Below are 24,656 nucleotides of genomic sequence, written 5' to 3' on the forward strand. Positions count from 1 at the left end.
TAGTGATGTAACTGGCAGATAATTAGCTATTAGCATCATCAGCTGACATTAAAGTTTTTTTTTTTTAAATATCTGAGCAAATCAAATAAGCAGCAACAAAAGCTTTTCCAGTGTTACTCTTCATGTGGAAGTATATAACATTTTCCTGTACTCCATACAAGAATATTTTCAAGGTTACAAGTCCCTCCACCCATCCCTAGGGAACAGGCAAATTGTGCAAGCCTTTCGGAATGAATTCCGTCATGAGGTCATGAGGGAATGTGTTTTCTTCCTGGTTCTAAATCACAAATCTCTGAGTGATTTATCCACGAAGGCAGGCCAATAATCAACTTCAGAGAGTTTTCCTTTAGCACATCTCCCGACACATGCCTAAACCAGTTGCAAGTGATTCGTTTCCACTGAGAACTACTCTCTCCAACCTACCTGATTTTATGGTGATGTTTTCCTGGAGAGAATTCAATCTGAATTTCCCTCAATAAAACTCATGGCTGGTTTTCCTTAACTTTAATCACTTGGAACTTCTCAAAGCACACAGGTGCCAAACATCAAGCTGACACATTGAACACCGGAGGGAACATGTGTTCTTTCAGGAGGGAGGCGGGGACTCAGCAAGGGACCATTACGATCCATGTGATCATCGGAGTTGGCTGCTGAGAGAAAGCCACACATTCAAACTGGGAGGCGAGGAGGAACTGCCTGAATTCCACAGCAGATATCATAGTTTTCCACACTTTTGCAGAAAGTGACTTCACTTACTATTCTGGCCCTCCAAGGCATGCAATGCTTTTCATTGGGACAACTAACAATTCCTCATTGTCTTCCCGACTGTCTGTCCCATCCCACATCTCTCTGGCCACTTCTGGAGCTCCTGATTTAAGTAGTGCCCTGTGTGAAAACATCTCTGCTATTATCACAGTTTTGCTTCTGTTTATTCATTTTCCACTCAACATACATGGACCAGGCCTAAGTGGTGTCAGAGATGGGAACACAGCAGTTCATGGTGTAGATGTGGCCCATGACCAGAACTGACGGTCCCAGACTCAGAGCTACACGGCCCTGAAGTGACACACTACACTCGAACCACTGCTCAGGACAGCCTTAGAACATTGATATGTGTTCTTTCTAAAGTTTAATGTTTGTTTGTTACTCTGAATTAAATGTTCAAAAGCTCTAAAAGCTTTATGTTTAAAGAAGTCACAACACCCTGCCTCAAGAATTGCAGCCCTTAGCTGCCTCATCACACCTGGCCCTGCCCCTCAAGCCAAGTCACATCTAATTCTTTCAGCTTTTGCTTCAAGCCTTTGTCATATATTTATTTTTTAAAGAGTATACTGCATTCCCAGAGCTGAGGAACTCTGGGCATTTGACAGTTGCTGTGCAAACACACATTGTGTTCTTTAGTGATATGACTCTTAGTAGGGTGATCACACACCCTACTAAGAATTGGGTAAGCCCAATTCCTAGGACAGCTGGGCATCACAAAGTAAAACTGATGGGAAAAGAAGAGAAGGAGGAGGAGGAGGAGGAGGAGGAGGAAGAAGAAGAAAATAATTAACCTTATAGTTGGGTAGTGTCTTGGTTAGTTTTATGTCAACTTGATACAAGTTAGAGTCTTTTAAGAGGAAATCTCAACTGAGGAAATGCCCCTACTGAATTGGCCTGTGGGTAAGGCTGTGCTCTGTGTTCTCAATTGGTGATTGATATGGGAAGGCCCACCTCATTGGGAGTGGTGTTGCCCTTGGGTGCTATTGAGTAAGACACAGGGAGCAAGCCAAAAGGGAGCACTCCTCCATAGCTTCTGCTTCACCTCCTGCCTCTAAGTTCTTGTCTTAGACATATAAACTAAAGCCTTTCTTCTACAAGTTATTTTTAAGATGTCATGGTGTTTTATCACAGAGATAGAAACCCTAACTAATGTAGATGGAAAGTAATGGAAAGATGGTAATGGGAGGAGGTTGGGGCTGAAGCCATTGAAATTTTCTATAAGGAGAGAAACTGTTAAAAGCAAATAAAATTGTTTTTTGAAAAAGGTGCTCTGTTGGTGTGGGATAGGACACTCTGAGGTCCACAGATCTCCAGTGCTGTTCAAGTCTATCACCACGTGTGTGGGGAGCCGCCCTCACATTCGCCGTTACAAGATGGCGCTGACATCCTGTGTTCTAAGTGGTAAACAAATAATCTGCGTATGTGCCAAGGGTAGTTCTCCACCCCATGTGCTCTGCCTTCCCCGTGACGACAACTCGGCCGATGGGCTGCAGCCAATCAGGGAGTGACACGTCCTAGGCGGAGGATAATTCTCCTTAAAAAGGGACGGGGTTTCGCCATTCTCTCCCTTGCTCTCTTGCTCTCTTGCTCTCTTGCTCTCTTGCTCTCTGGCTCTCTGGCTCCTAAAGATGTAAGCAATAGAGCTCTTGCTCTTGGTCTCTGGCTCCTGAAGATGTAAGCAATAAAGCTTTTGCCGCAGAAGATTCCGGTTTGTTGCGTCTTTCCTGGCCGGTCGAGAACGCGTGTAAGATCTCCAGTGCTGTTCAAGTCTATCACCACATGACTCGTTATCTGTCTGTACATCTGTCTATTGGAATGGCAGTATTAATGTCCTACAGTGATTGTATTGCTCTCCATTTCTCCTTTTAGGTTGTGCAATGTTAAACATATTAAGGTCCTTGACTATTAAGCACATAATATGTATCATATGCTAATCCAACCCCTTGATTTGATCCCCTTAAAATATGATGGCACTCTCTGACTCTTCAAAGCAGATTTTGACTTAGATCTTTTAAATCATATATATACATCCTGACTATAAATATATATTCTGACTCTCTCTCTCTCTCTCTCTCTCTATATATATATATATATATATAATCTCACAGCTACCATTTTCCTTTATTCCTTCATTTCCTCTTTGTCTCTTTTTTCCTCTATTTATTTGCTTTTTTCTTTTTGAGATAAAGTCTCATCTAACACTGGCTTTCAGTTCACAGTCTTACTGCCTCTGCTTCATAGTGTTGACATTTCAGATATATATGGTTACAGTCAGCTAACTTTTTTTTTTTGGTTGTTGAAAATCATTTGCATATTGCATCTGTTTACACCCCTTCACATTCAGCACATGTCCCTAAATCTAGGTCAATTCCCTATAGACAACATAAGTTGTATCCATAAATTGTATCTTGTTGTTTCTTTTAAAATCCATTTAGACTTACAATATGCCTTTTGATCTTGATTGCAATCCATTTACATTTAAAGTAGTTAGTGATGGTTAAAATGTTGATTCTTCTTTTTTCTTTGTAATTTGCTTGCTTTCCTATTTCTTTGTTGTGTCTCACAATGATTTGAGGATTTCTTTCTTCCTTCTTTGCATGTGTGTGTGCGCGGGTGGCAGGCTCTTATTCTTATCTTTCTGCAATTACATTTCTGTTGTAAGACCCTTCCTTTCATTGCTACCAGAAATATTGCTTCAAAACTCTAATGAACATCTATTTTGAGTTTATGGCAAGTTAATTTCGATCTCATATGAAATTATGGACTTCTACCATCTGTTGGCTTGAATTTTAGAAAACCTACTTTAATAAGGGTTCTTAAATGCTTCAACCTCCATTATAGCCCACCAACCAGAGATAGGGGAGGAAAACGGCTGATAGGACAAGGGGGACATGGGCCTGTTAAGAAGTTGTTTCTTGGGGTGATTCCAATCTTTGCTGTCTGCCATCCAGTCTACTAGCTAAACACCAAAAATGAATCAGCAGCAGCAGCTTAAAAGAAACCACAGGGCTCTGCTGATCAGCACAAGTCCACCAAAGTGGCAAGAAGCAGCTGGAACACTACCAGATGTTCTTTGGTGCATTTCTCTCTATGAAGTCACTCCAAGTGAAGATCAGAGAAGAAAGCAAGGCGAACCAATGCAAGAGATTTTTTAGTGAAGAGCATCGTCAGCGAAGCCCAACAAAGACCAGCAAGGTGAACCAATGTCAGAGAGTTGTCCACTGTCTGTTGAATTACACTTACACTCTTTCCAAACATCATGTACCCTCTCAAGCAAAACATCACATGCCCTTTCACCACATAGTTTCCAGAAGAACACCATGTATCTGTTCCCAGCAAAACATCCTCTTATAAGGCAGTTTCCAGAAAAACATCACATGAGAACTGAGCCTCCAACCAACGAAACCAGAAATTCCCACTTCAACCATCCTTTAAGTCACTGACACCAGACTCTTGCCTTCTCTATGAGTATCCAGTAATGGATTCTGTGTCATCTTCTCAACACATTTACTCTTTGACTTTAGTGATATTTGCTTTCTGTCATGTTACTGACCATGGTTTGTTTCAAATTGGTGACAATTTTTATTCTTTGTAAAGCTTGATTCCTAGCAATAAAAGTCCATTCCTAGCAATGGACTTTTCAGTCTTTCTTTGCTTTCTCTATGAGGGCAGACTCTTAATCTCTTCTCCATTTATGAAACACAGTTTGTCTAGGTATACTGTTATTGGTTGAGTTTTCTTTCTTTTGAAGTTCATTTAAAACGTTTGTCATTTCAGTCATTATATTCTTTAGCTGTAATATCGAAAAAAATGTCTTTATTTCTTTGTGGCTTAATTTTATTTCATTTTGTTAGTATTTAGGTTTTTTTTTAACCATTTATCTTTTTAAATTAGATTATATTGAATTCTTTAGAAATATTTATTTCTGTCTTGATTACACATCCTTTCCCATTTTTTTGGGTGGTGTGACATTTCCTTGAATCTTTATGCTTGAACTTTGTTGTCTATACATATGAAGACAAAGCTATTTTTCCCAATCTTTCCTGGCTAGCTTCAGTGGGAGAGAAACCTTACCTGACCTATCAATCCAGCTTAGAATTTTAGGTAGCCCAGTTAATAGCACCTATGGCTACTAGAATGTTCACTCTCAGGCTTTTTGGTTGGGAAGGTGTGCTGCTGTTATTCTGCACCAAAGCAGTTGGCTAGCAGGAATCTCTGGTTCAATAGTGCTAACCTGGTCACAGAAGGGACTATTGCTGAGATCTGCAGTTGCACAGGGCCTGCCTAGTTCCTCAGTCTGTGGACAGGTGGAATAAACAGATTACCTTATCATAAGTTAAAGACTAAAAGGAAATGGTTCAAAATAAAGAGAACACATGTACTCAAGGCTGCCCTCTATACACAGGACAATTCTAATTTCTTACCCATTAAACAAAAAACCTTTTGGTCATTCCTTAAATAGGAAAACAATGGTGCTTACAAACTTCAGGAAAAATGTACGGCTTCTTCCTTTTAAAATACTGGTCGGTCTCACTGTTAGGTTTCTGACCGTGGTGGCAGAATGTATACCCCGCTTTCCCTCAGGTGTGATTCTGAAAGTTCTATCTCTGTACCTACTATCTCATGCTTCTCATTGGCTGAGCATTCGACTGCTGTACTGTTAGTGTATAGGTCTGCATTTCTAGTTCTGTTGACCTTCAATTTATCTGTGCACTGAGAATGTCCACATTCCCATATCATCTACCCTAAAGTTATATGGGAATTTCTAGACAACTTCCAGCTAGAACCTTTAGTCTCTGATTTACTTTAATACCTCAACCCTGGGTCTTCAGTAACCACATTTATGCTGAAATAACTATTAATTTCTGTACTACATTCTACCTAGTTTTCTCCTTTAAAATATTTTTTAAAATATAGTTTCTACATGACAGCTTTTATATATCTTCATGAATATAGCACACACATACACCATTTATACTGAAGATTAAAACTGTAAGTAAAACCATGACATGATTTGTTCAGGTTTCATGATTAAAGTGACTGATACAGAAGTACTGGAGGCATACTGGCTCATAAGTATTTTCAGATCTCCCAGCCCATGAGAGAGAGAAAGGAAAATTAAATGAAATTGGATCAAGAATGTTCTTTCTGCACCCTCGTCTAAGTAGGAGGAAGGTGTGAGCGGCAGGACGATGTTTAGCCCTGGTAAGTCCTCTTTGGTTGGATGACTGAGTAGCCCTTAACTTCCCTACTGACTTCTTGTAGAATAAGAAGTCTACATAGTCCATCCCATAGTTGTGGCTAAGAGATGAAATCATTAATTTACAACGAGAGAGAGGTGATTCCACAATGCATTGATGTTAGGTAATAAGGACCATGAGAAAACCCAGGTGTTGAGAATCTGGGCAGAATGAATACATACGCGGACTTAGCAGGGACTGAGCACCTTCATTCTTTAATGTTGTCTTTTTGGTTTTCCATGTTGCTACATTGACTTCTCCCTGGCAGAGACTTACAAGCTTGTCTACTATAAGAGGCAGCCTTGATGACAAAGCTGTACTTCTCATGCAGATCCATTTGTCTCTATAGCAATAATAGGAGATGACTGGAGGTCATTAACATACAAGATCAAAGGGACACCAGGCCTCCTTATCGGATCACTGGTTGAAAAGGAAAGCTGAGCAGATAATCCTGCTTCTCCTTGGTGTGGCACCTGGAAAGCAGGCCTGACTGCTGGCATTATCAATATTCCATTTCTTTTTCATTAAGCAGTAGCACAGTGAGTATTCAGATCTGATCTATGCTAGAAATGTGCCGACAAGAAAAAGAAAGAAAGAAAGAAAGAAAGAAAGAAAGAAAGAAGGCTGCTACCATGGAAACCTCCCTGATTGGCCTTTGTGTGAGCTCGATGCTTCCTAGATGCTAGCAAGCTTCATACAACACAGGACCAGTCAAAGTTGGCCCTGCAGCTTCTTCCCAAGAGCCCTGATGATTAAGGTTAATGAACACCTTAAACGTGGTGATCTGAAGGAACAATATTTCTGTGTTTGCTCATCATTGGATCAGCCTTAAGATATGCTTTGAGTTCAAAGTGAGAGCCAATTCAAGGCCACATCCCAATATTTGTCTCATGAAAACAAACTACACCATTGCTTTAAGGAATCACACATTGAGAAATAAGCTATTGAAAGTGAACTGAGAAAGAGACTATTGCCTGCTTTCATTCAACAGATCAAGTTCACTTAGTTATCTGTGCATCAGCTACTTCTATACAGTGACACCCTGAAGGGAACTTCCATTCAAAGACTTAGTGCACAGTGTTATAAACCTAATTTTATTTTCTGTGTGTGGCTATTTCATTTACTCAAGTCTAGGTAACAACTCTATGGGTTCAATATGTACTTAAAAACTTTGATTTTCTATAAGTGTGCACAGTAAAAAATCTTAACTGAGTTAACCGGTCTTTGAAGGTGATGGGGGCAGACCAATTACTAGTAAATAGTAGACACCATTTTTATTCTTTCTAATGTCTGTTAGGAGACTATTTCTTCTATTATTTCCCATGTGTGTGTGTGTGAGTTACAATGTGAGTGAATACACTGGATATCTGTCCTCATATCCTACCTTTTGAGACAGGGTGTCTTGTTTGCTGCAGAGTACACCAATCTAGCTGGCCTGTGAGCTGTTGGCAATGCTTCTGTCTCCACCTCCCAGCTCCCCACAAGGCTGCTGAAATTACAGAAGCGTGCATGTCTACATCTGTCCTCCTGTGGCTTCTGGGGATTCAGACTTCTGCTTGCAGGGCAAGGACTCTACCCAGGGACCCATCTCCACAGTCCTCTTGAGGCTATTTCTAGTGATCGGTTAGATGGGAAATCCTGGCTCCTACTGTGCATCTCTCCATCAGTGTGGCTCTGCAAACAGCCTATTTCAGTTGTGTTTAGAAATTATCACTGAGTGTGGAGTACACAGTGTGGACAAAGAAAGAAAATGAGAGAGCTGATAATTTAATCATTTCTAAAGACTCATTCGCGACATTTTCTAGAAAGACAAATATGTTTTGACAAACATCACTTACGCTAGTTCTCACTTATTTTTTTTTTTAAGACACATTCTTCTCTGAGGAAATGCAACCGCCAGCACGTAGAAAAGGCAGCCACCATCTGCTCAGCCCTTTTTCTTTCTCAGCATTCAAGGTTTCAAAGGAGTATTGTTATTGTTGCTCCTTTTTTTTTTTTTTTTTTTTTTCTTGAGACAAGCTCATTCTCTGGCGTTGATGTGATAATCTTCCTGCTTCAGCCTCTAAGTGCTTGGATTAAAGGTGTGTACTGTGATGCCTATCCGGACTGATGTTTTTGACAGTGTACACTATCCCTTTGTTCAAATATTACTTCAACTTAGCAAGCTCCTTCCAGACACTGGGCATTGCCCCAAGCCACATGGCACATGTGGGGAATGCCATAGCTTTTGCCCATGAGATCACAGCCTAGTGGTGGTGTAGTGTGGTGTGTAGGTAGATCAAAGCCGTGTTACTGCACATGTTGTGAGAGTACCTGAAATTGGGAACCACAGGTGAGTCATATGTCAGAGAAATGTTCTTGGAGTACGAAATCTACTATGTGAGATTCCAAAATAGACTTAGAGTGGTGGTAAGGCCTAGAAGGAAATAGTTCAGGCAGAGGGATGGACATAACATGTCTCAAAGGTGAGTTCATGAAATTTCAAGTAGTTGAACAGAGCTGATATGTATAGCTCTGAAGACAAGGCAGAGGGAGCCTCTAAGTTCAGCCAGCGCTTTCTGTGTTATGACATCACTGCTTCTCCACCAGTGTGCTCTCTCTCTCTCTCTCTCTCTCAACTCGTGTGTTTGATATTTTCAAAGCTCCATCATTATTCAAAAAATTTTTCATAAGAAAGTTGGTCATCAATTGAAGAATGCATCAGCAAAATATGGTATTTTTGGCAGTGGTGAGAGTTGAGCATTATGTATACTAACTACTCAAGCATAAGAACTCTATTTCCACCAGAACTCACATTTAAAACAATAAAGTCTGCCCTGGTAACACCAGCTGGGAGGTAGAGACAGGAAGATTCCTGGAGCTTGCTGGCTGCCCAGCCTAGACTACTTGGTCAGCTCCTTGTATGTTGTGATGGCTTGTATATGCTTGGCCCAGGGAGTGGCACTATTAGGACGTGTGGCCTCATTGGAGTAGGTGTGTGCCTGTGGGTGTGGGCTTAATGCCGCCATGTTCCCGACTTGTTGATAATGACTGAAGTTGTAAGCCAGCCCCAGTTAATTGCTGTCCTTTATAAGACGTTTATTATTTGTGGTGTCTGATCACAGCAGCAAAACCCTAAGTAAAACACTTGTGGCCATCCTAGTTTTTGAGGCAGTACAGGATGAAAACCACGTGCTGAAGAGGCGAGGAAGGAAGCTCACAAGTCTGTCCTGGGCCTAGAAAGATGGCTCAGCAGGTGAAGGGCCTGCTTTTCAGGTCTGATGCTCTCAGTCCAGTATCTGGAACACATGGAAAGGTTGACAGAAAGAGCAACCTTCTTAAAGCCATCCTTTCTTTTCCATTTGTATGGCAAGTCCTGGGTGCACTGCTCACCCCTGTATATCATCAAGTGCATCATGAATATAAAAAAGACTTTTAAAAAAGCAAGATAAATGATTCCTGAGGAACAATTGCTTAGGTTCTCTTCTGGTACACACACACACACACACACACACACACACACACACACTTGCACCCAAATGCACACACTCACAGGAATATACATGTACTCACACATACACATATGTACTCGGAATGTGGTAGGTCTGTATATGAATTGCCACCCAGCTCTGAAAAGTAGGCAATTGCTCATTCAATCTGTAATGCACTAAATGGAAGAAGCTGGTCATTCATTGGAGGGAGCAAACTGTATGTGTTCTATCTGTGTGAGATGTCCAGAACAGTCTAACACATGTAGAGTAAAAACAGACTAGTTACTGCCAGTGGCTAGAGGGGTACAGAATAAGGAGTTGAAGCCTAAAGCATAAAAGGAGTCTTCTGGGGATAGTACAAATATCTGGGGGCTAGAGTAACGATAGGCCTACAGGCTCATGGACTGATTGCACAATGTTAAAGGAGGATTTGTGGCATGCAAACTATTTCTCTGGAAAACAAACGCAGCAAGGAAGAGTTATAGCTAAAACAAGTTTGATCATATGTTGGTAATTGTTACAAACAGATGATGGAGAGAAACTACTCCATTCCTCCCCACTAAGTCACGCCACGCCTTCCTTCTCACATGTACATCATGTCACATCATAAAGAAAGGCTTAGCCACACGACTGCAAGTCTCTTACTTGACTGTCATCAAACCTTAGCATTTGTTTATGTTGTCCATTCATCCATCTCTGCATTTATCAAAGTCCCTAAGCTAGAAAAGAGGTTCTCAACTTGTATGTTGAGACCCATTTGGGGGTCACATATCCTATATCTTGCATATCAGATATTTACCTTATGATTCATACCAGTAGCAAAATCACAGTTATGAAGTAGCAATGAAATAAGCTTATGGTTGGGGGTCACCACAACATGAGGGACAGCATTAGAGGGTTGCAGCATTTGGAAGGTTGAGAACCACTGTGCTAGATGGTCATGCCACAGCAGCAAACAGAGGAAGCATAGTCCTTACAATCAGAACATCACTGTTTGGAAGGATGGGAGACACTTATGGGACAATTCCAATAAGCTACTGGGAATAGGAAGCCCAGACCTAAGACAGAATTTTCTTGGAGGAAGGGATGTTTAGGGTGATAGTTAAGTAGGTCATGGAATGGGGCCAGAAGCTGAGTGACAGCTGAGAAGAACAATGTGGAAAGCATGTGATGTCTTAAGAGAAGGAAGATTGTGGACTGTATATTAGATGCTTACCAGAGCCATAGAAAGATGACTATTGGGGAGCAGTTGGCTTACAGATGAAGGTGAAGACAATTCCCACTGTCCACTTAGGATGGTTATTCCTGGTCGTCAGTTTGACTCTATCTGGAATGAACTACAATCCCGAAATGGAGGGCTCACCTGTGATCCAGACCTTGAGGCTGAAAGACACAGGCTTCTGACCTGGATCTTACCATGGGATGGCATGATCTTTTGACCCAGTCCTTGAGGCATAGTGGCCATGAAATGCTTAGGCCCAGGCAAGGTCCTTACAAGCTTTTAATCCCAGGCAACAGAGGCAAGCAGATCTCTGAGTTCAAGGCCAGTTTGGGATAGAGCAAGTTCCAAATCCAGGTGTGGTGGTCCACACCTTTAATATGGTCCATTCCTTCTGCTGGAGGCCTACATAAGGACAGTGGAAGAAGGAAGGCTCACTCTGCCTGCTTGCACTTACTTGCCAGCACATCTGTTGGAACCTGCTTCTTCCGGATTCCAGCTTACACAGAAGGCCGGGTAAAACACCTAGCCTTGTGGGACTGAGAAACTACTAGATTCTTGGACTTCCCATTCACAGCTGCCCCTTGTTGGGTTGGTTAGATTGCAGACTGTAAGTCATTACAATAAATTACCTTAATATATAGAGACATTCCATAAGTTCTGTGACTCTAGAGAACCCTGACTAATACACCACTGTATGGAAGGTGAAAGTCCAGAGAAGCTAGTGGTACAGTTCCATTGAACCCCAAATCTCCAAGAATTGTAGATTCCAATACCACAGGCTCCAGACCCAGAAACTCTGAAGGCTAAATGTAGAAGACAGATGTCTCAACTAGTGCATGAGTTTGATAATTATAGTCTGTAGATTCGGATGCTAACTTCTTACAAATGCACCCTCACAGACAACTGGAAGGAATGGATGTTTTTTCATCTATCTGGGTTTCTCTTAGCTCAGATTAATGCCCAGTGTGTCCGAGGGATGGAAAGATATGGAGGTGTGGCTGAAGGACAGAGAGCAGGTGGGTGAGACAGAGTCAAGAGATGAAATGGCAATGACAGGCAAGGACCTCTGAAGAGTTCATCCTGTATACTAGCAGTGAACATTCTCCAGAGGCTCCGGGCTTCGTTCCTAGTCCTCCATCTGATTGAATCCAAAATTGTGTGTGTGTGGGGGGGGGGGGAGGGGTGGCACCATCTTATGGACTGGCGTCTAGGGCTGAATAAAAAGGGAAAGAAGAAAGTTGAATCCTTGGGGTGGCAAAAAACCAAACCAAACTAAACACACCAAAAAGGAAAACCAAAAAACCAAAAAAAAAAAAAAAAAAAAAAAAAAACCCAAAAAACAAAAAAACAAAAAAAACAAAAACAAAACAAAACAAACAAAAAAAACCACCCCCAAAAATCTCTTAATCTGAAATTGGAAATAATTTTAAGAATAAAGGTAAAATTTGACAAGATGCATTCAATTCAGGCTCCTAAAAACTGTGATTTAACTTAGAGAAAGACTTCACCTTAAAACACGCCCTGAAATAACTGTGGGTCTGTGGTGGTTTGAATGGGAATGACCCCAAAGCCTCATATATTTGACGATTGCTTCCCAGGTGGTGAACAGCTTGGGAATGCTGAAAAAGTGTGGCCTTGGGGGAGGTGTGTCATTGGTGGGTTGTGATCCCTTTTAGGAAATCGAATGACTCAAAGATATCTTGCACAGCAGATATTTTTTACATCATTATTCATTACAGTAGCAAATTCACAGTTATGAAGTAGCAATGAAATAATTTTATGGCTGGGGGTCACAGCAACATGAGGAACTGTATTAAAGGGTCACAGCATTTGGAAGGTTGCATTAGGTCATGGGTAACCTATCAGTGGCTGACCTCTCTCCACAAAGAACAGTGACTCATTCAGCAGCCAGCAACTCCCATTAGCTTCTCAGGTAGGGTGACGTTTCTGGAACCCCGTCCCCATTCACTTAGCCCTATAGAATTTTATCTCTTGTTGTTGATCCTGTGCAGGTCTTGTTCTGAACTGTTCTGTGTTCATGTGTTTGAGTCCCAGGTAATCAAGTCTGACAGCAGGCACCCCAAGCCATCTTGTCACCCAATAATTTTCTAAACGTTTCAGTGGATTCTTTAGGCTAAAAGTTCATATACGTAGTGGGCACTCTGAGGAGCAAAGGAAGACCGAGGGTCCCATGTGTCTGAGAGGGATTTGGCCTGAACTGACAACTCTTTGGCTCACCGACAACTTCTCGTGTGCTACTTACTTCTCTAGGGAATAAACAGCCCTAAACAGAGTCTTCGTGACAACTCTTCAATTTCTCAAGAGACTGGCAAGAATTTATGAATGAATTGTCACCTTTTCCCTTCCTAGCAGAGCTTAAAAATCAGCTGATCTGAGCTACAGGATAGTACTTCTTATCCAATGTTTTCCCAACCAGATGTCATGGGGCTAAGTCACTCACTGCTCTTGCAAAAAGGTTTGTGTTTGTACCTGTCAATTTATGCGTTGTTTTAATTTATGTAAGATTTTTGAATGTCATTCTCAGAGTTTGGGGGGCGAGTGACTTACACATTTGCTTCTCCTATTGTCCTGTGAAAATTTCATAGCCCAAGGATACGTCATCATGCAAAGAAAAATAGAAGCCAAGATGGAGCTGTCCCTTGAGAATTGCAAACTAGGAAAACCAAATTTTGAGAGTTTTAAGTAAATACAATTTGAATTAAAACAAACAAACAAACTTTTCGGTAAAAGGTTGCTAAAAAGTTAGAGAAGCAGCAGCAGGGAGGAGAGCTAGGCCTGCAGAGCAGGCTGGGAGTGGCCACAAAAGACTGGCAGCAAGAAAGGGGACAGACGCCCGCTTACCCTGCCAGTCAGCTACCAAACACTAGAGAACCCACTCAAGGATGGATGTTCTAAGAAGAATGCAAAGAAAGAAAAAAGTGATTGGCAGGCTGAGGAGGTGGTTTGGTTGGTAAACTGTCTGCTGAACCAGCAGGAGAACCTGAATTTGTCCTCCAGCATTTACATAAATCATCTAGGCCAGGGGGAAGTACCTGCAATCCTGGAGCTAGGGAGGAGGCCTGGAGGCAGCAGGATCCCTGGAGTTTCCTGGCCAGCCAATCCAGCTGTGTCCAGGAGCTCCCACTTCAGAAAGAGACCCTGTCTCAAAGAGTAAGGTGGGGACAGAAGAAGAAACCCAACCTTAGCTTCTAGCCTCTACTTGAACATGAACCAGTACACATATGCCCAACCCCCCCTCCCCATCCACCCACCCATGCAAGCACACATGCACAGCATTAGTGGAGACTGTTGACGTGGAATCTGTACTGCTGTAATTACAGAAGGACCAAAAAGTTCTTGGCTCTGTTTGTATCCCGCATCTTTGGCTGTCCAAAGGTGACCTCCCCTTGTTTGGCCTCTAGACCATCTCCTTGCTCACCCTGGGTCTTCAGAATCTAATTCTTGTTCATCCTTCATGGAGTGCGTTATATGTTACTTCTGCAGGGAAACTTTCATCACCCTTATCTAGGTCAGGGAACCTCTGGACTCTCAGAGCCGTGCCTGTTTCTCCTTATGAATTGTATGATAACCATCTTTTACTTTTCTGTATCCTTCAAAAGACTGCCATTTTTTGTGGTCGCAGCCAAAGCTTCTACAGTCTTGTCTACAACCCCTTCCCATCTAGCACACTGTCTGGTACTCCGTGAGTGCTCACTAGACACTTGTTTGAGAAAGTTAATGAGCTTCATTCGGTATCAACATTTATATGTATATATCTAGATACTTCAGAATATTGGAGAATAAAAAATATGATGATATCCAAGACAGTTAGTTGCTTCTCTCCCTCTGAAAATTATTAGAAAAAAGACTATTTTAGCTGTATGCTCTTCAAGTTTTTAAGGTGATTTGAGAACAAGTCTTTTTTTTTCTTCTATTGGATATTTTCCTTATTTACACTTCAAATGTTATCCCCTTTCCAGGTCTCCCCTCCAGAAACCCTCTACCTCATGCCCCCCATTTGCCTCTATGAGGATGCCCCCCATTCATCCACCTACTCCCCCCTTCCTGCCCTGGCATTCCCTTACACTGGGGCATCATACTCCCTCAGGTCCAAGGGCCTCTCCTTGAACTGATGTCCAACAAGGCCATCCTCTGCCACATATGTGGCCGGAGCCATGGGTCCCTCCATGTGTACTCTTTGGTTGATGGTCCAGTCCCTGGGAGCTCCGGGGGTCTGGCCAGTTGACACTGTTGCTCCCCCCATGGGGCTGCAACCCCCAACCCCCAGCTCCTTCTCCAACTCCTCCATCAAGAACACAGTGCTCAGTCCAATGCTTGGCTGCAAGTATCCACCTCTGTATTTGTCAGGCTCTGGCAGAGCCTCTCAGAAGTCAGCCATATCAGGCTCCCATCGGCAAGTACTTCCCCACATCCAGGTTTAGTGACTGTATATGGGATGGATCCCCAGGTGGAGCAGTCTCTGGATGGCCTTTCCTTCAGCCTCTGCTGCACACTTCGTCTCGATATTTCCTCCTGTGAGTATTTTGTTCCCCTTTTAAGAAGGAGGGCAGCATTCACTCTTTGGTTTTCCTTCTTGAGCTTCATTTGGTCTGTGAATTCTATCTTGGATATTCTGAACTTAAGGGCTAATATCCACTTATCAGTGAGTGTATACCATGTGTGTTCTTTTGTGACTAGGTTACAGCACTCAGGATGATATTTTCAAGTCCCATCCATTTGTGAGAACAAGTTTTGCTTGTTATTTTCATTCATCTCCACTTTATATTTCATTGAAGCTTGATGGTGGATCTTAATTCTGGTACAGCTATCTGTTCTTTTAAATTGGTGACTTTATTTTCAATTAGTTTTTTATTTTGGGGCCCCAACACTGCTCAGTGCTACAAGACAAGCACTTTCTCCCTCCAGGTTATTGCTGCTTGAGGAAGCCATTCTGTTATAGTGAGCCTCTGCAGGCCTGGAGCCACTGTACAGGAAGGCGCAGAAACCCTCACTTGCTGCCCACTAGAGGAGCTGTTCTGAGACTTCCAGTGCTCTCCTGGTCTCAGAAGCCCAATGCAGCTCACCACAGGGAAGCCGAGAGGCTGTTAGTAAGTAAAATCTTCTACTTGAAATGTTTCCAGTGCTTAAACTGGATCACCTCCCGCCTGGGTTGTCACTCCAGCAGATTGTGGCCTTTGGGGTTTCTTCTGGAAGTTTAGGAGTTTCTGTTGGCAATTTAAGTAAATCAGGCAGGTGGGAAAAGGGACAATAAAGCTGAAATTCAATCTCAGAGAAATGGATAGCGGGGACATTGTAGACACTTTACGTGGCTACTATTGAGCAAAGTATCTGATATCATATATATATATATATATATATATATATATATATATATATATATATATATATATATATATCATGTGTGTATTCAGTTTCCAAACTTTACTTTCATGTAACACACACATGCATCGCGATTTCTCTCACTAAGCTAATGTAAGCCTATTTTCTGTACTATTCTGACTGTTGCCATGTCTAAAGATTATCAACACTTAGGACCTGTAGACAGGAGGGTGTCTATTTTCTTTAAGGTTTCAGGTACAGATTTTTACTCTGGACAGCGAAGGGAGGGGACTTTGAGAACAAGTATTGAAACAAAAATCAAGACCCCATGACTCTAGCTAGTTTTGAAGTCCCCTGATGGAATTGCAAAAAAGCTGACAATAATGCCCCACAGAAAAACTGAACCAAATAAGGGGCATGAGAGAAGGAAAGCTCCCTGAAAACAAGATGCAGGGATTGGAGCCTGATCGACGGGTGACAACGGCAGACCTACATTGGGAGAAGTGAGCTCCATGGAATATGGAGCAAGGGAAAGCTTCAGAGATGAGGGGCACTTACTGTGATTGACAGAGTGGCTGCAGGTGGATAGTATTGTGGCTGGAGAACTAAGGAAAGAGGAGGGGGGGAGGAGGGGGAGGAGGAAGAAGAGGAAGAAGAGGAGGAGGAGGCCAGAGCGTCAGCAGGGCCAGGTAATGAAGAGTAGCCTAAAGGGTGTAAGGAATTTTGGACTCAATCCATAGAGGCAAAGAGATGTCTATACACTCAGATCATTTTTTTAAAAAACCGTCTGTGGACAGACAGGGGGATGGCAGGGGGTGGGAGCTTCATGCTATAGCTCAGGCGACACTTCTGGAGCTCGGATCATAGTTTGAACCCCGGAGGCAGAGTGAAGTGTGAAGCTTCTGAAGATGCCTCGGAAGCACAAGTCTGAGCAACTGGTGGCCTGTTGTTGACACCGGAAAGATGACTTCAGGATGTCTGGTGTGTTTCTGGTATGAGTAATGGATGGCTGATGATGTTGGGGCTGGGGGAGGGGGTGCAAGTTGGTGCATGGGATAGGGAATTTAGGTATGGCCAGAGGCGGTTTTGTAATTGCTAAATGAGTAGATATAACATATGCTTAGGAGAGTTTCTGAACTGATGATCACAGAAGAGACGGGATGACTCAGGGAGAGTGAAGGAGCTGGCACTGGGCACTGAAGAACTCCAATATGGGGTTTTGTGTAGATGGAAAAAGACCACAAAGAAACTAAGAGAGATTGCCATGATCCTCGGACATGGGAGATATTCGTGGGAAGACTGACAAGAGTCCTGAAGTTACAGGAAGACGGTGTTTTGAAAAGTAGGGATAATGCAACAATAGAGATCCTACAAAGCATGTGCAACTTCAATGAACAAAAGTCACTGGTGATGTCTTGTGACATCTGTACAGGTTTTGCTAATGAACAGTTAAGCCACACTGAGGTGGGCTAATAATAGTAACAATATGTACTCTGGGCATATGCAAAGCTGAACATTAATATTATCATAGTGATCCAACAGTCTTTTGAGGGTGATGGGTACTATTAATCATCTAGTCTACAGATAAGAAGAATGAGACAGAGAGGGGTCACATGACTATCCCAAGTCATACATTAGGAACATGACTCAGGCTCAGCCAGTCAGAGTCAGGAGTTCATTCTCCAAACAGTACAGTGTCCTGACTGTTTTTTTTTTTCCTTTTAAAGATTTATTTATTTATTTTATGCATAAGTACACTTTTGCTCTCTTCAGACACACCAGAAGAGGGCATCAGATCCCATTATGGATGGTTGTGAGCCACCATGTGGTTGCTGGGAATTGAACTCAGGACCTCTGGAACAACAGTTCGTGCTCTTAACCGCTGAGCCATCTCTCCAGGCCCTGTGTCCTGACTTTTAAACATGAATGTGAGAATGGATACAATATGGTGTAGGGAAGTCGTGAGAGCAGCTCAGCTGTGACACACTGGGCAGCAGGTAGGTGCCCAGGGACTGTTCGTACAAGAGCAGTGTTTGTAAGGCAGAGTCAAGAAATGGGTTCAGATATTGACTGGAAGCGTCTAGAAGGGAGACTAAAGTCATCAAGGAATGAGGTCATCAGTGGAAGGTTACAGAGTAGTTTGGGTGGAGGGGGTATGTGCTGAGCACAGGTTTGGAGACTCCCTGCCGGGGAGGAGAAAATGGGCACTAAAAAAAATGTTTGCAGAGGTGGCCAGTTAGATCCCTTCCTTGTCCTGAAATAAAAGGTGAAAGGCATAAGGGGAATGAGGGAGAGGGGTAGACAGAGATGCAGGTTGCATCAAAGAGACGGCAGCATCCACTCAGTCAGTGATTCCGAAAGCCAAGGGGAAAGCAACCTTAGTGACAGGATGGTTGGAGGGAGCTGAGAGGCTGAGGAAGGCTCACAGGGAAAGTTATCTGTGAGCAGGCAAGGTCAACAGCGCCTCTAATTCTTAGCTCTCCAGGGACACGGAGAGCAACTGAGAACCAGCCCTTTTGGGTGGGAGAGGATGGAACTGAACAATCAGTACTGGGGATTGGCATGGACAGTATGCTCAGGCCTTCTTAGTTCACGTGCAGAGCTAAGGAACTCATGTGACCCGCACACTGGTGAACACTGTGAGGGACCCGGGGCAAATCACCGTCAGGTGGGAAATTCTCAGTTGTCCACACAGGCTTCTTGTTAGAATCCAAGAAAACAATGCTTTTTCGGCAAAGCACTTGTGAAAAAAAATGAGCAGATTGGGATAATGGGAAAGCAATGACATTCTCGGCTCCCAAGGGAGAGCTGAGCTCTGGAAATAACTTAATACGTGAACCATAGGAACGTTTCAGAAAAAAAAAAAAATGCTTTCAACATTCTCAATAGAGAATTCAGAGAGACAATCACCATGAAAGAGGAGCAAGGCCCATGAGAACAGGACATAGAATGAAAATAAAAACGCTGTTTGGGAAAGAGAAAGAGACTCTGCAGACATGCAGGATTCTTTTTATTTTTCCTGCTTAGAGAGATGAAAGACTTTCATGAGGGACTCTTCTTATGAGTTCATTAGTCTCCACAACTCTGAGAGGCAGATGTTTGTTCCCATTTTAGAGGAGGCAAAAACCAAAGTTCCCGTGACCTCTGACTATGGCAGTACATACTCGGTTGCTTGCTCTTGGAAAATTCTTGTCTCAAAGTTTCACTTGTCATTGGGCCATGGAGATACCTCAGTGCCAGACTTCCCTCTGGTAAAGCAGTTTCCTCTGCAGCTTATCTATTTCAGGACAGAAACGGAAGGACAGTGGCCTGTCCCACGGCTGCCCCTCCCTTACTTGCTGTATCCCTCCCGGCTCAGCTGTGAGGCATACAGAAGGTCCTGAGACCACATTCCAGCCTCAGCATCAACAGTCACCAAGGATTCTCCAGTGCTTGCCTTTATGAGTATGGAGAGGTACCTCCTTCTCAGGAGGCTCCACAGAACTCATAGTCAAGTAGCAAGGGCACTCACTGCCCCTTACCAGTCTAGGCTGGGAGAGCTGGGGAGAGGGCCTTGGAGGAGAGTGAGCTGCTTTGACGGTGGGAAGGGAGTCCTTAGCTACCTCTTCACTAGCCAAGGTATCACACTTTTGGCTTGAACCCTGGACTCTACTACCGGAAAATCTGAAAAACGTAACAAAACAGTCCCCCCAAACCCAAAAGTACTATAAAAGACATAAAAGTCAACAGGAGAGGCCACTATGGGGGGAATAAAAGGCTCAGGTCGAGCAGGAGGAAATGAAACCTTCTAATGATGACAGTAAAGGTTGACTCAGCTGGTGAGGAGGCATTCTATTGAGTGGGACTTTAATATGATCTAGATTTCCACCTTCATTCTAATTTTTTCTCATGTCTAAGAAGATTATTTTTTACAGTACATCTTTTTGTCAAAAATCTTCAGTGTGTCTGAAGATAATGCAGGTAAGGAGAAAGCTCCTGCTTTCATTTCAGCGGGAGCTTGAGAAGACACGGAAAGGTGGCAACAAGAAAAACAAGGAGGATCCCAGGAGTCTGTGGCTGACTTCGGTGGGACGTAGACTTCAGACCTGAAACCATTTGGGACTGGATCGTAAAAGGGAAATCACACTGACGTCTGAGTTAACTTTTTTTTTTTTTTTTTAATGTTGTGAAGTTGTTTAATGAACACATTTGGGATAATGAGATTCGGAATATGGAATCTGTCTTAAAGCATCAGGGCTGTGAGACAATAAATGGCAGATTTTCATGTTCCTCAGAGTTGTTTTTGATTTCTAAAGTACAGACTGTGTGAATGAGGGAAGTGAGTCACACAGTGAGGGGAAGAACTCAGCACCCTAACTGGAATGCTCAAATCCTGAAGAAGAAAACATCGGAGCTTTCATTGCTGTGTGCCGAGGAGCTTCTGAGACCTGACTGCACCAAATGAGTTTCTACTGGGATGGAGGCCTTGGACTGTGGGCTCTGCAGGAAAGCACGGGGTCCTCCCAGCCCCCGCGGACTCATTCCGTCCTTTTCCATAACTTCAACCCAAGAAAGCAGGGGCTCAAAAAGGTGAAGTGGGAGAAGCTGGGGCCCCAACCCAGGAAAGGGTCTTAATCCCCAGACCTGACCACACTTGATGTTTTCTTCAAAATACATAGAAAAACAAAACTTTCCATAATAAATTCAGCCGCAGGACTACTGACACAGGAGGCAGCAGGGGCATAGTTAACTGTGGACTCTGAGCCCATGTACATGAGCTTGCACTATCACTTTGGTAATAGGCTATTAGTGTGTCTCAGGCAAGCTATCCATCCTCTGTGAGCTTTTATTCCTTCTCTGTAAAATGGGTAAGAAATGCTTGCCTTACTGCAGAGTGATCTGAAGGTAATAAAAGAGCATTTGAAAAGCGTGTAACAGCATAGCATCTGTCTCCAAGGAGCAGTACCATGATCCATGATACTCATCATTCTGCTGTAGACCAAGGGCTCCCAGCGCACGCTCAGCGTTTTAGAAAAGGCTACAGAGAAATGTGTAGGGGGTGGTGGTGGAGGGGGGTGTGTGGGAAGGGAGTTAAGAGCGCCTCAGAAGTGGACAGAATACTTGTGTCTCAAGTATTGGAGCAACTAAGAGGGAACCACGGCAGGCAGGCATACATGCGTCTGAGGAGTCTAGAGTGACCAAGGGAAGACCCCGATGGAGCTGGGGGTGGGGGGAACAAGCTCAGAGATGACAGTGAACGAAGGTCCTCAATGACCCTATCCAAATCTAGAAGGAGAATAGAACGAGACAGGAAGGAGACTTAGGAGCCTGGAGAACCAGAGTCCAACAAGAGTAGCCAGACAGCCTGGCCAGCAGCCCTGAGGTACAGTCAACTTGCCATGCTCAGCAGTGGAAAGAAGACCCATTTATTGTATAATTATCACACGATAAGAGGAATTGTTTTCCCCATCTTGGCATGGAGTTCTGGAATGATTGAGTACAACACCGGTATGCTGTCAGAAGTCTTCGTTTCCTGACTCTCTCACTGTTGGGTCACTGGTATGTCAGGCCACGAGACAGTCTGGAAGGGAGCAAAAGCCAGTCCCTTTTGACAATAATTAAACCCTTGGATTTGTATAATGTGACTTGACTCGAGGGGCATTGTTTAGCTTTTGGCAGAGTTCTGAATGCCTAGGGCAGAACACCAAAGGAAAAAAGTCTACGTTGAAAGCTCTCTCAGAACAAATCTGAGGGAATTTGCTGGTTAATGCAAGTGCATGTCTAAACAAGTACTGGTTTGCCGAGGGAGTCCATGGGGCTGGCAAGCTTCACTTGGCACAGAGAGCGTGAGTAATGCTTCATTTTAACGAGGGATCTTGGGGGTCTATAATGAGGACTATGTGGTATTTCCCATGCGTCTCTTTGGAACGTGGGCTGATTGTATACACAGCGGAAGATAAGTCACCAGAAAGAACATGGTTCCCGAAACCTCCAGGCTCTGGAAGATCATTTAATAGCACGTGAATAAATTCTCAAAATACACTACAGCTCGCAGAGAGAATTTCCTGTCCCTTGCATAAGCCAATACACTGCAGTGATGAACTTGCTGGGGGAAGAGAGCTGATTTTTAAGGCCAGAGGCAGTTTCAGAGAACACCCCTGAATGAATGTGCATCTTCTGCAGTTGATTTTTCTGAAGTGAAGTCTTTAAATATCAAGTTCTTTTTTACAAGGCACACAAATCCATTTCTAAGATATAACATTATTTATTTACATTTCACTAGCAAGACAAATCTCTTGGACTTTTTCTATCAGAGAAAGTCAATACTTAAGATTCTGGGCAGGAAAAAAAAAAAAAAACCTAGAAAGTGATTAGGAAATCAACCTCCCAAGTCCTCATCAATAGTGTCTCACTAGTTGGTGGAATGGCCAGAGCCAGAGGCAGGAATGTCACTCCCCGCTTCTTCAGGTCTATACTCTGAACACCACTTCCTGTTGCTCAGTGTTCTTTCATCTAAGGTCTTGGATATGATATTATTGTTTATGCAAAGTGTGTGAAGTCCTATGCAGACCCCTCTTTTTTTTTTTTTTTTCTTGCTGGATTAGAATACTCCGTGGAGACTGGATCTCCCAAATTGCTCAGGGTGGGTGCAGGATCATGAATAGTCATGAGGTGTTTGCAAGAGGGCTATCCAGGGCACTAGGGCTAAAGGAAGGGCTGGTGGCCCAGAACTAAGAACAAGAGAGTGCCAAAAGGAAGAAAAACTCCCTGGAGAATCCCCTCCCTGTGTTAATATATCAAAGTGGACATGGAATTATGAAGAGAAATTTAACATTCTCTGTGCTAAGATAATTATATCAGAGTGTTGAAACATAATAAAGTCTGAAATTAACACGCAATACACTTACTAAGCAAAATTCTTATCAGATGAATTTGGCACTATATCCTTGGGCTTGCAGTGCGTTCATGAGGCCACATGGAGATTTCTTGTGGTTTATCTACCCAGATATCCAAAACACATCAGTTGAGTGCATTCTACTTGTAACATACCATTTTGAGATAGGGTTTAATTAGATCCTCAAACGTGTACATTTTCACTGACAGAAGTTGGCTCATCTGCCTTCATTTGTATGTGTTGCAAACCCCACTCCCTCAACAAAAGCAACAACATAAACTCAAACCCCAGCAAAAGAAAAAACCTTTAAGCTATAAAACTAGTGTCCAAGACAAACATTTAGTTTGAAAACAAGTTGAAAAACGTAGCCTTGGAAGGCGCACTGCTTACATGGGATTGTTCAACAAATTCCTGCTGTGTGAGGTTTGGCATATATTTCTAAAAATATAAGCATCTGGGGAAACAAGACAAAGCCCAGGTCTTGGACCAAATGAGGCACGCAGTGGGAATCTGTTAGTGATTATATCCAGAATGCATTAGTTGCCCAAATTTAGCGGTGCAGAATCTAATACAGTATGAATGCCCAGCAGGCTTGGTCCTTACCATAATATATAGCCCACGGAGAAGGTGCATATGGCGGCGAGTCCACTGCTCCTGCTGGGATACTGATGGTGGGATGTTCTCATCTCGATCAATATAAAGGGCAAAACCGTTGTGTGCTGGAAAAGAACAGGGAAGACTAGATTCTTATCATTGCACCTTTACAGTCATTTCTCTCCATCAGGAGAACAAATGGTATACTTTCCCAGAACAGACCCACAACAGACACCCATGCATGGCTCTCCCGTGAGAGACGGCTACAAAAACAGGTACTGCAGCATCTGTTCCGTTAGTACTTTTTTCCCCTGTACCTGAGGCATTGAAATTTTATTTTATTTGATATTTATAATGGGGAATTTTTATAATATAAAAGTATGAAGGGGACCAAAGAAAAGACAGAGACAAGAGACAGCTGAGTGCATTGTCATGCGCAGTGCCCGCTCCATTGTAAACAGTCTAGGATCTCCTTCCTGCCTAGGGAATGGTCCTGCTCCATTGATGGGTCACCTCCCATCAATTAATGTAATTAAGATAACCCCCTGCAGGCATGCACAGAGGCCCATCCCCAGGACATCCTAGATCCTGTCAAGGTGACAGTAACACTAGCAATCACCGTTTGTATATGATACTTTTTCCATTCTATCACACTGTCTACACATGGTTAAGATCATACTGTGAAAGGAGTTTTGTTTTAGCCTCACAGTACTATAGTTGAAGAACATTTAAAAATTTAAATATTATATTTAAAATTCACATTTTAAATATTTTAAAGATCTTAAAGATTTAATATTAATTTCTATTTAATTTATATTAAATATTTAATATTAAATATGTTTAAAGTATTTAAAATTTGTGTATGTGTATCTATTATGGAAATAGCATTTCTTTTTTCCCTTTTATTGAAAATAGCTTTTTTTCTCATATAATATACCCTGCTTACAGTTTTCCCTCCCTCCACGTCTCTCAGTGCTTCCATATCTCCCCTCCCATCTGGATCCACCCCCTTTCTGTCTCTTGTTAGAAAACAAACAGGCATCTAAGAGACGATAATAAAAGAGAACAAGATAAGACAGAACCAAACACCTTGGAAGAGGAAAAAGCCAACAAGCAGAAGGTAAAGAGTCCAAGAGGAGGCACCAGAACCA

At 42.8% G+C, this 24,656-nt stretch overlaps 1 protein-coding gene across 7 annotated transcripts in view; it reads right to left on the minus strand.

Annotated features, from left to right (window-relative positions):
* The window catches only part of Aig1 (androgen-induced 1), a 221,985-nt gene that overhangs the window by 19,956 nt on the left and 177,373 nt on the right, over positions 1-24,656 (minus strand). For all 7 annotated transcript variants that reach the window (XR_003948769.1, XM_030245214.1, NM_001347362.1 and 4 more), the window contains one exon: positions 23,515-23,630. Coding sequence is in view for 6 of the 7 variants with exons in the window: in XM_030245214.1 (XP_030101074.1) it covers positions 23,515-23,630 (116 nt within the window). In the remaining variant the exon portion in view is untranslated. The remainder of the gene's footprint in view (positions 1-23,514; positions 23,631-24,656) is intronic.

The sequence above is a fragment of the Mus musculus genome, chromosome 10 (assembly GCF_000001635.26).
Source record: "Mus musculus strain C57BL/6J chromosome 10, GRCm38.p6 C57BL/6J".
NCBI classification, from domain to species: domain Eukaryota; kingdom Metazoa; phylum Chordata; class Mammalia; order Rodentia; family Muridae; genus Mus; species Mus musculus.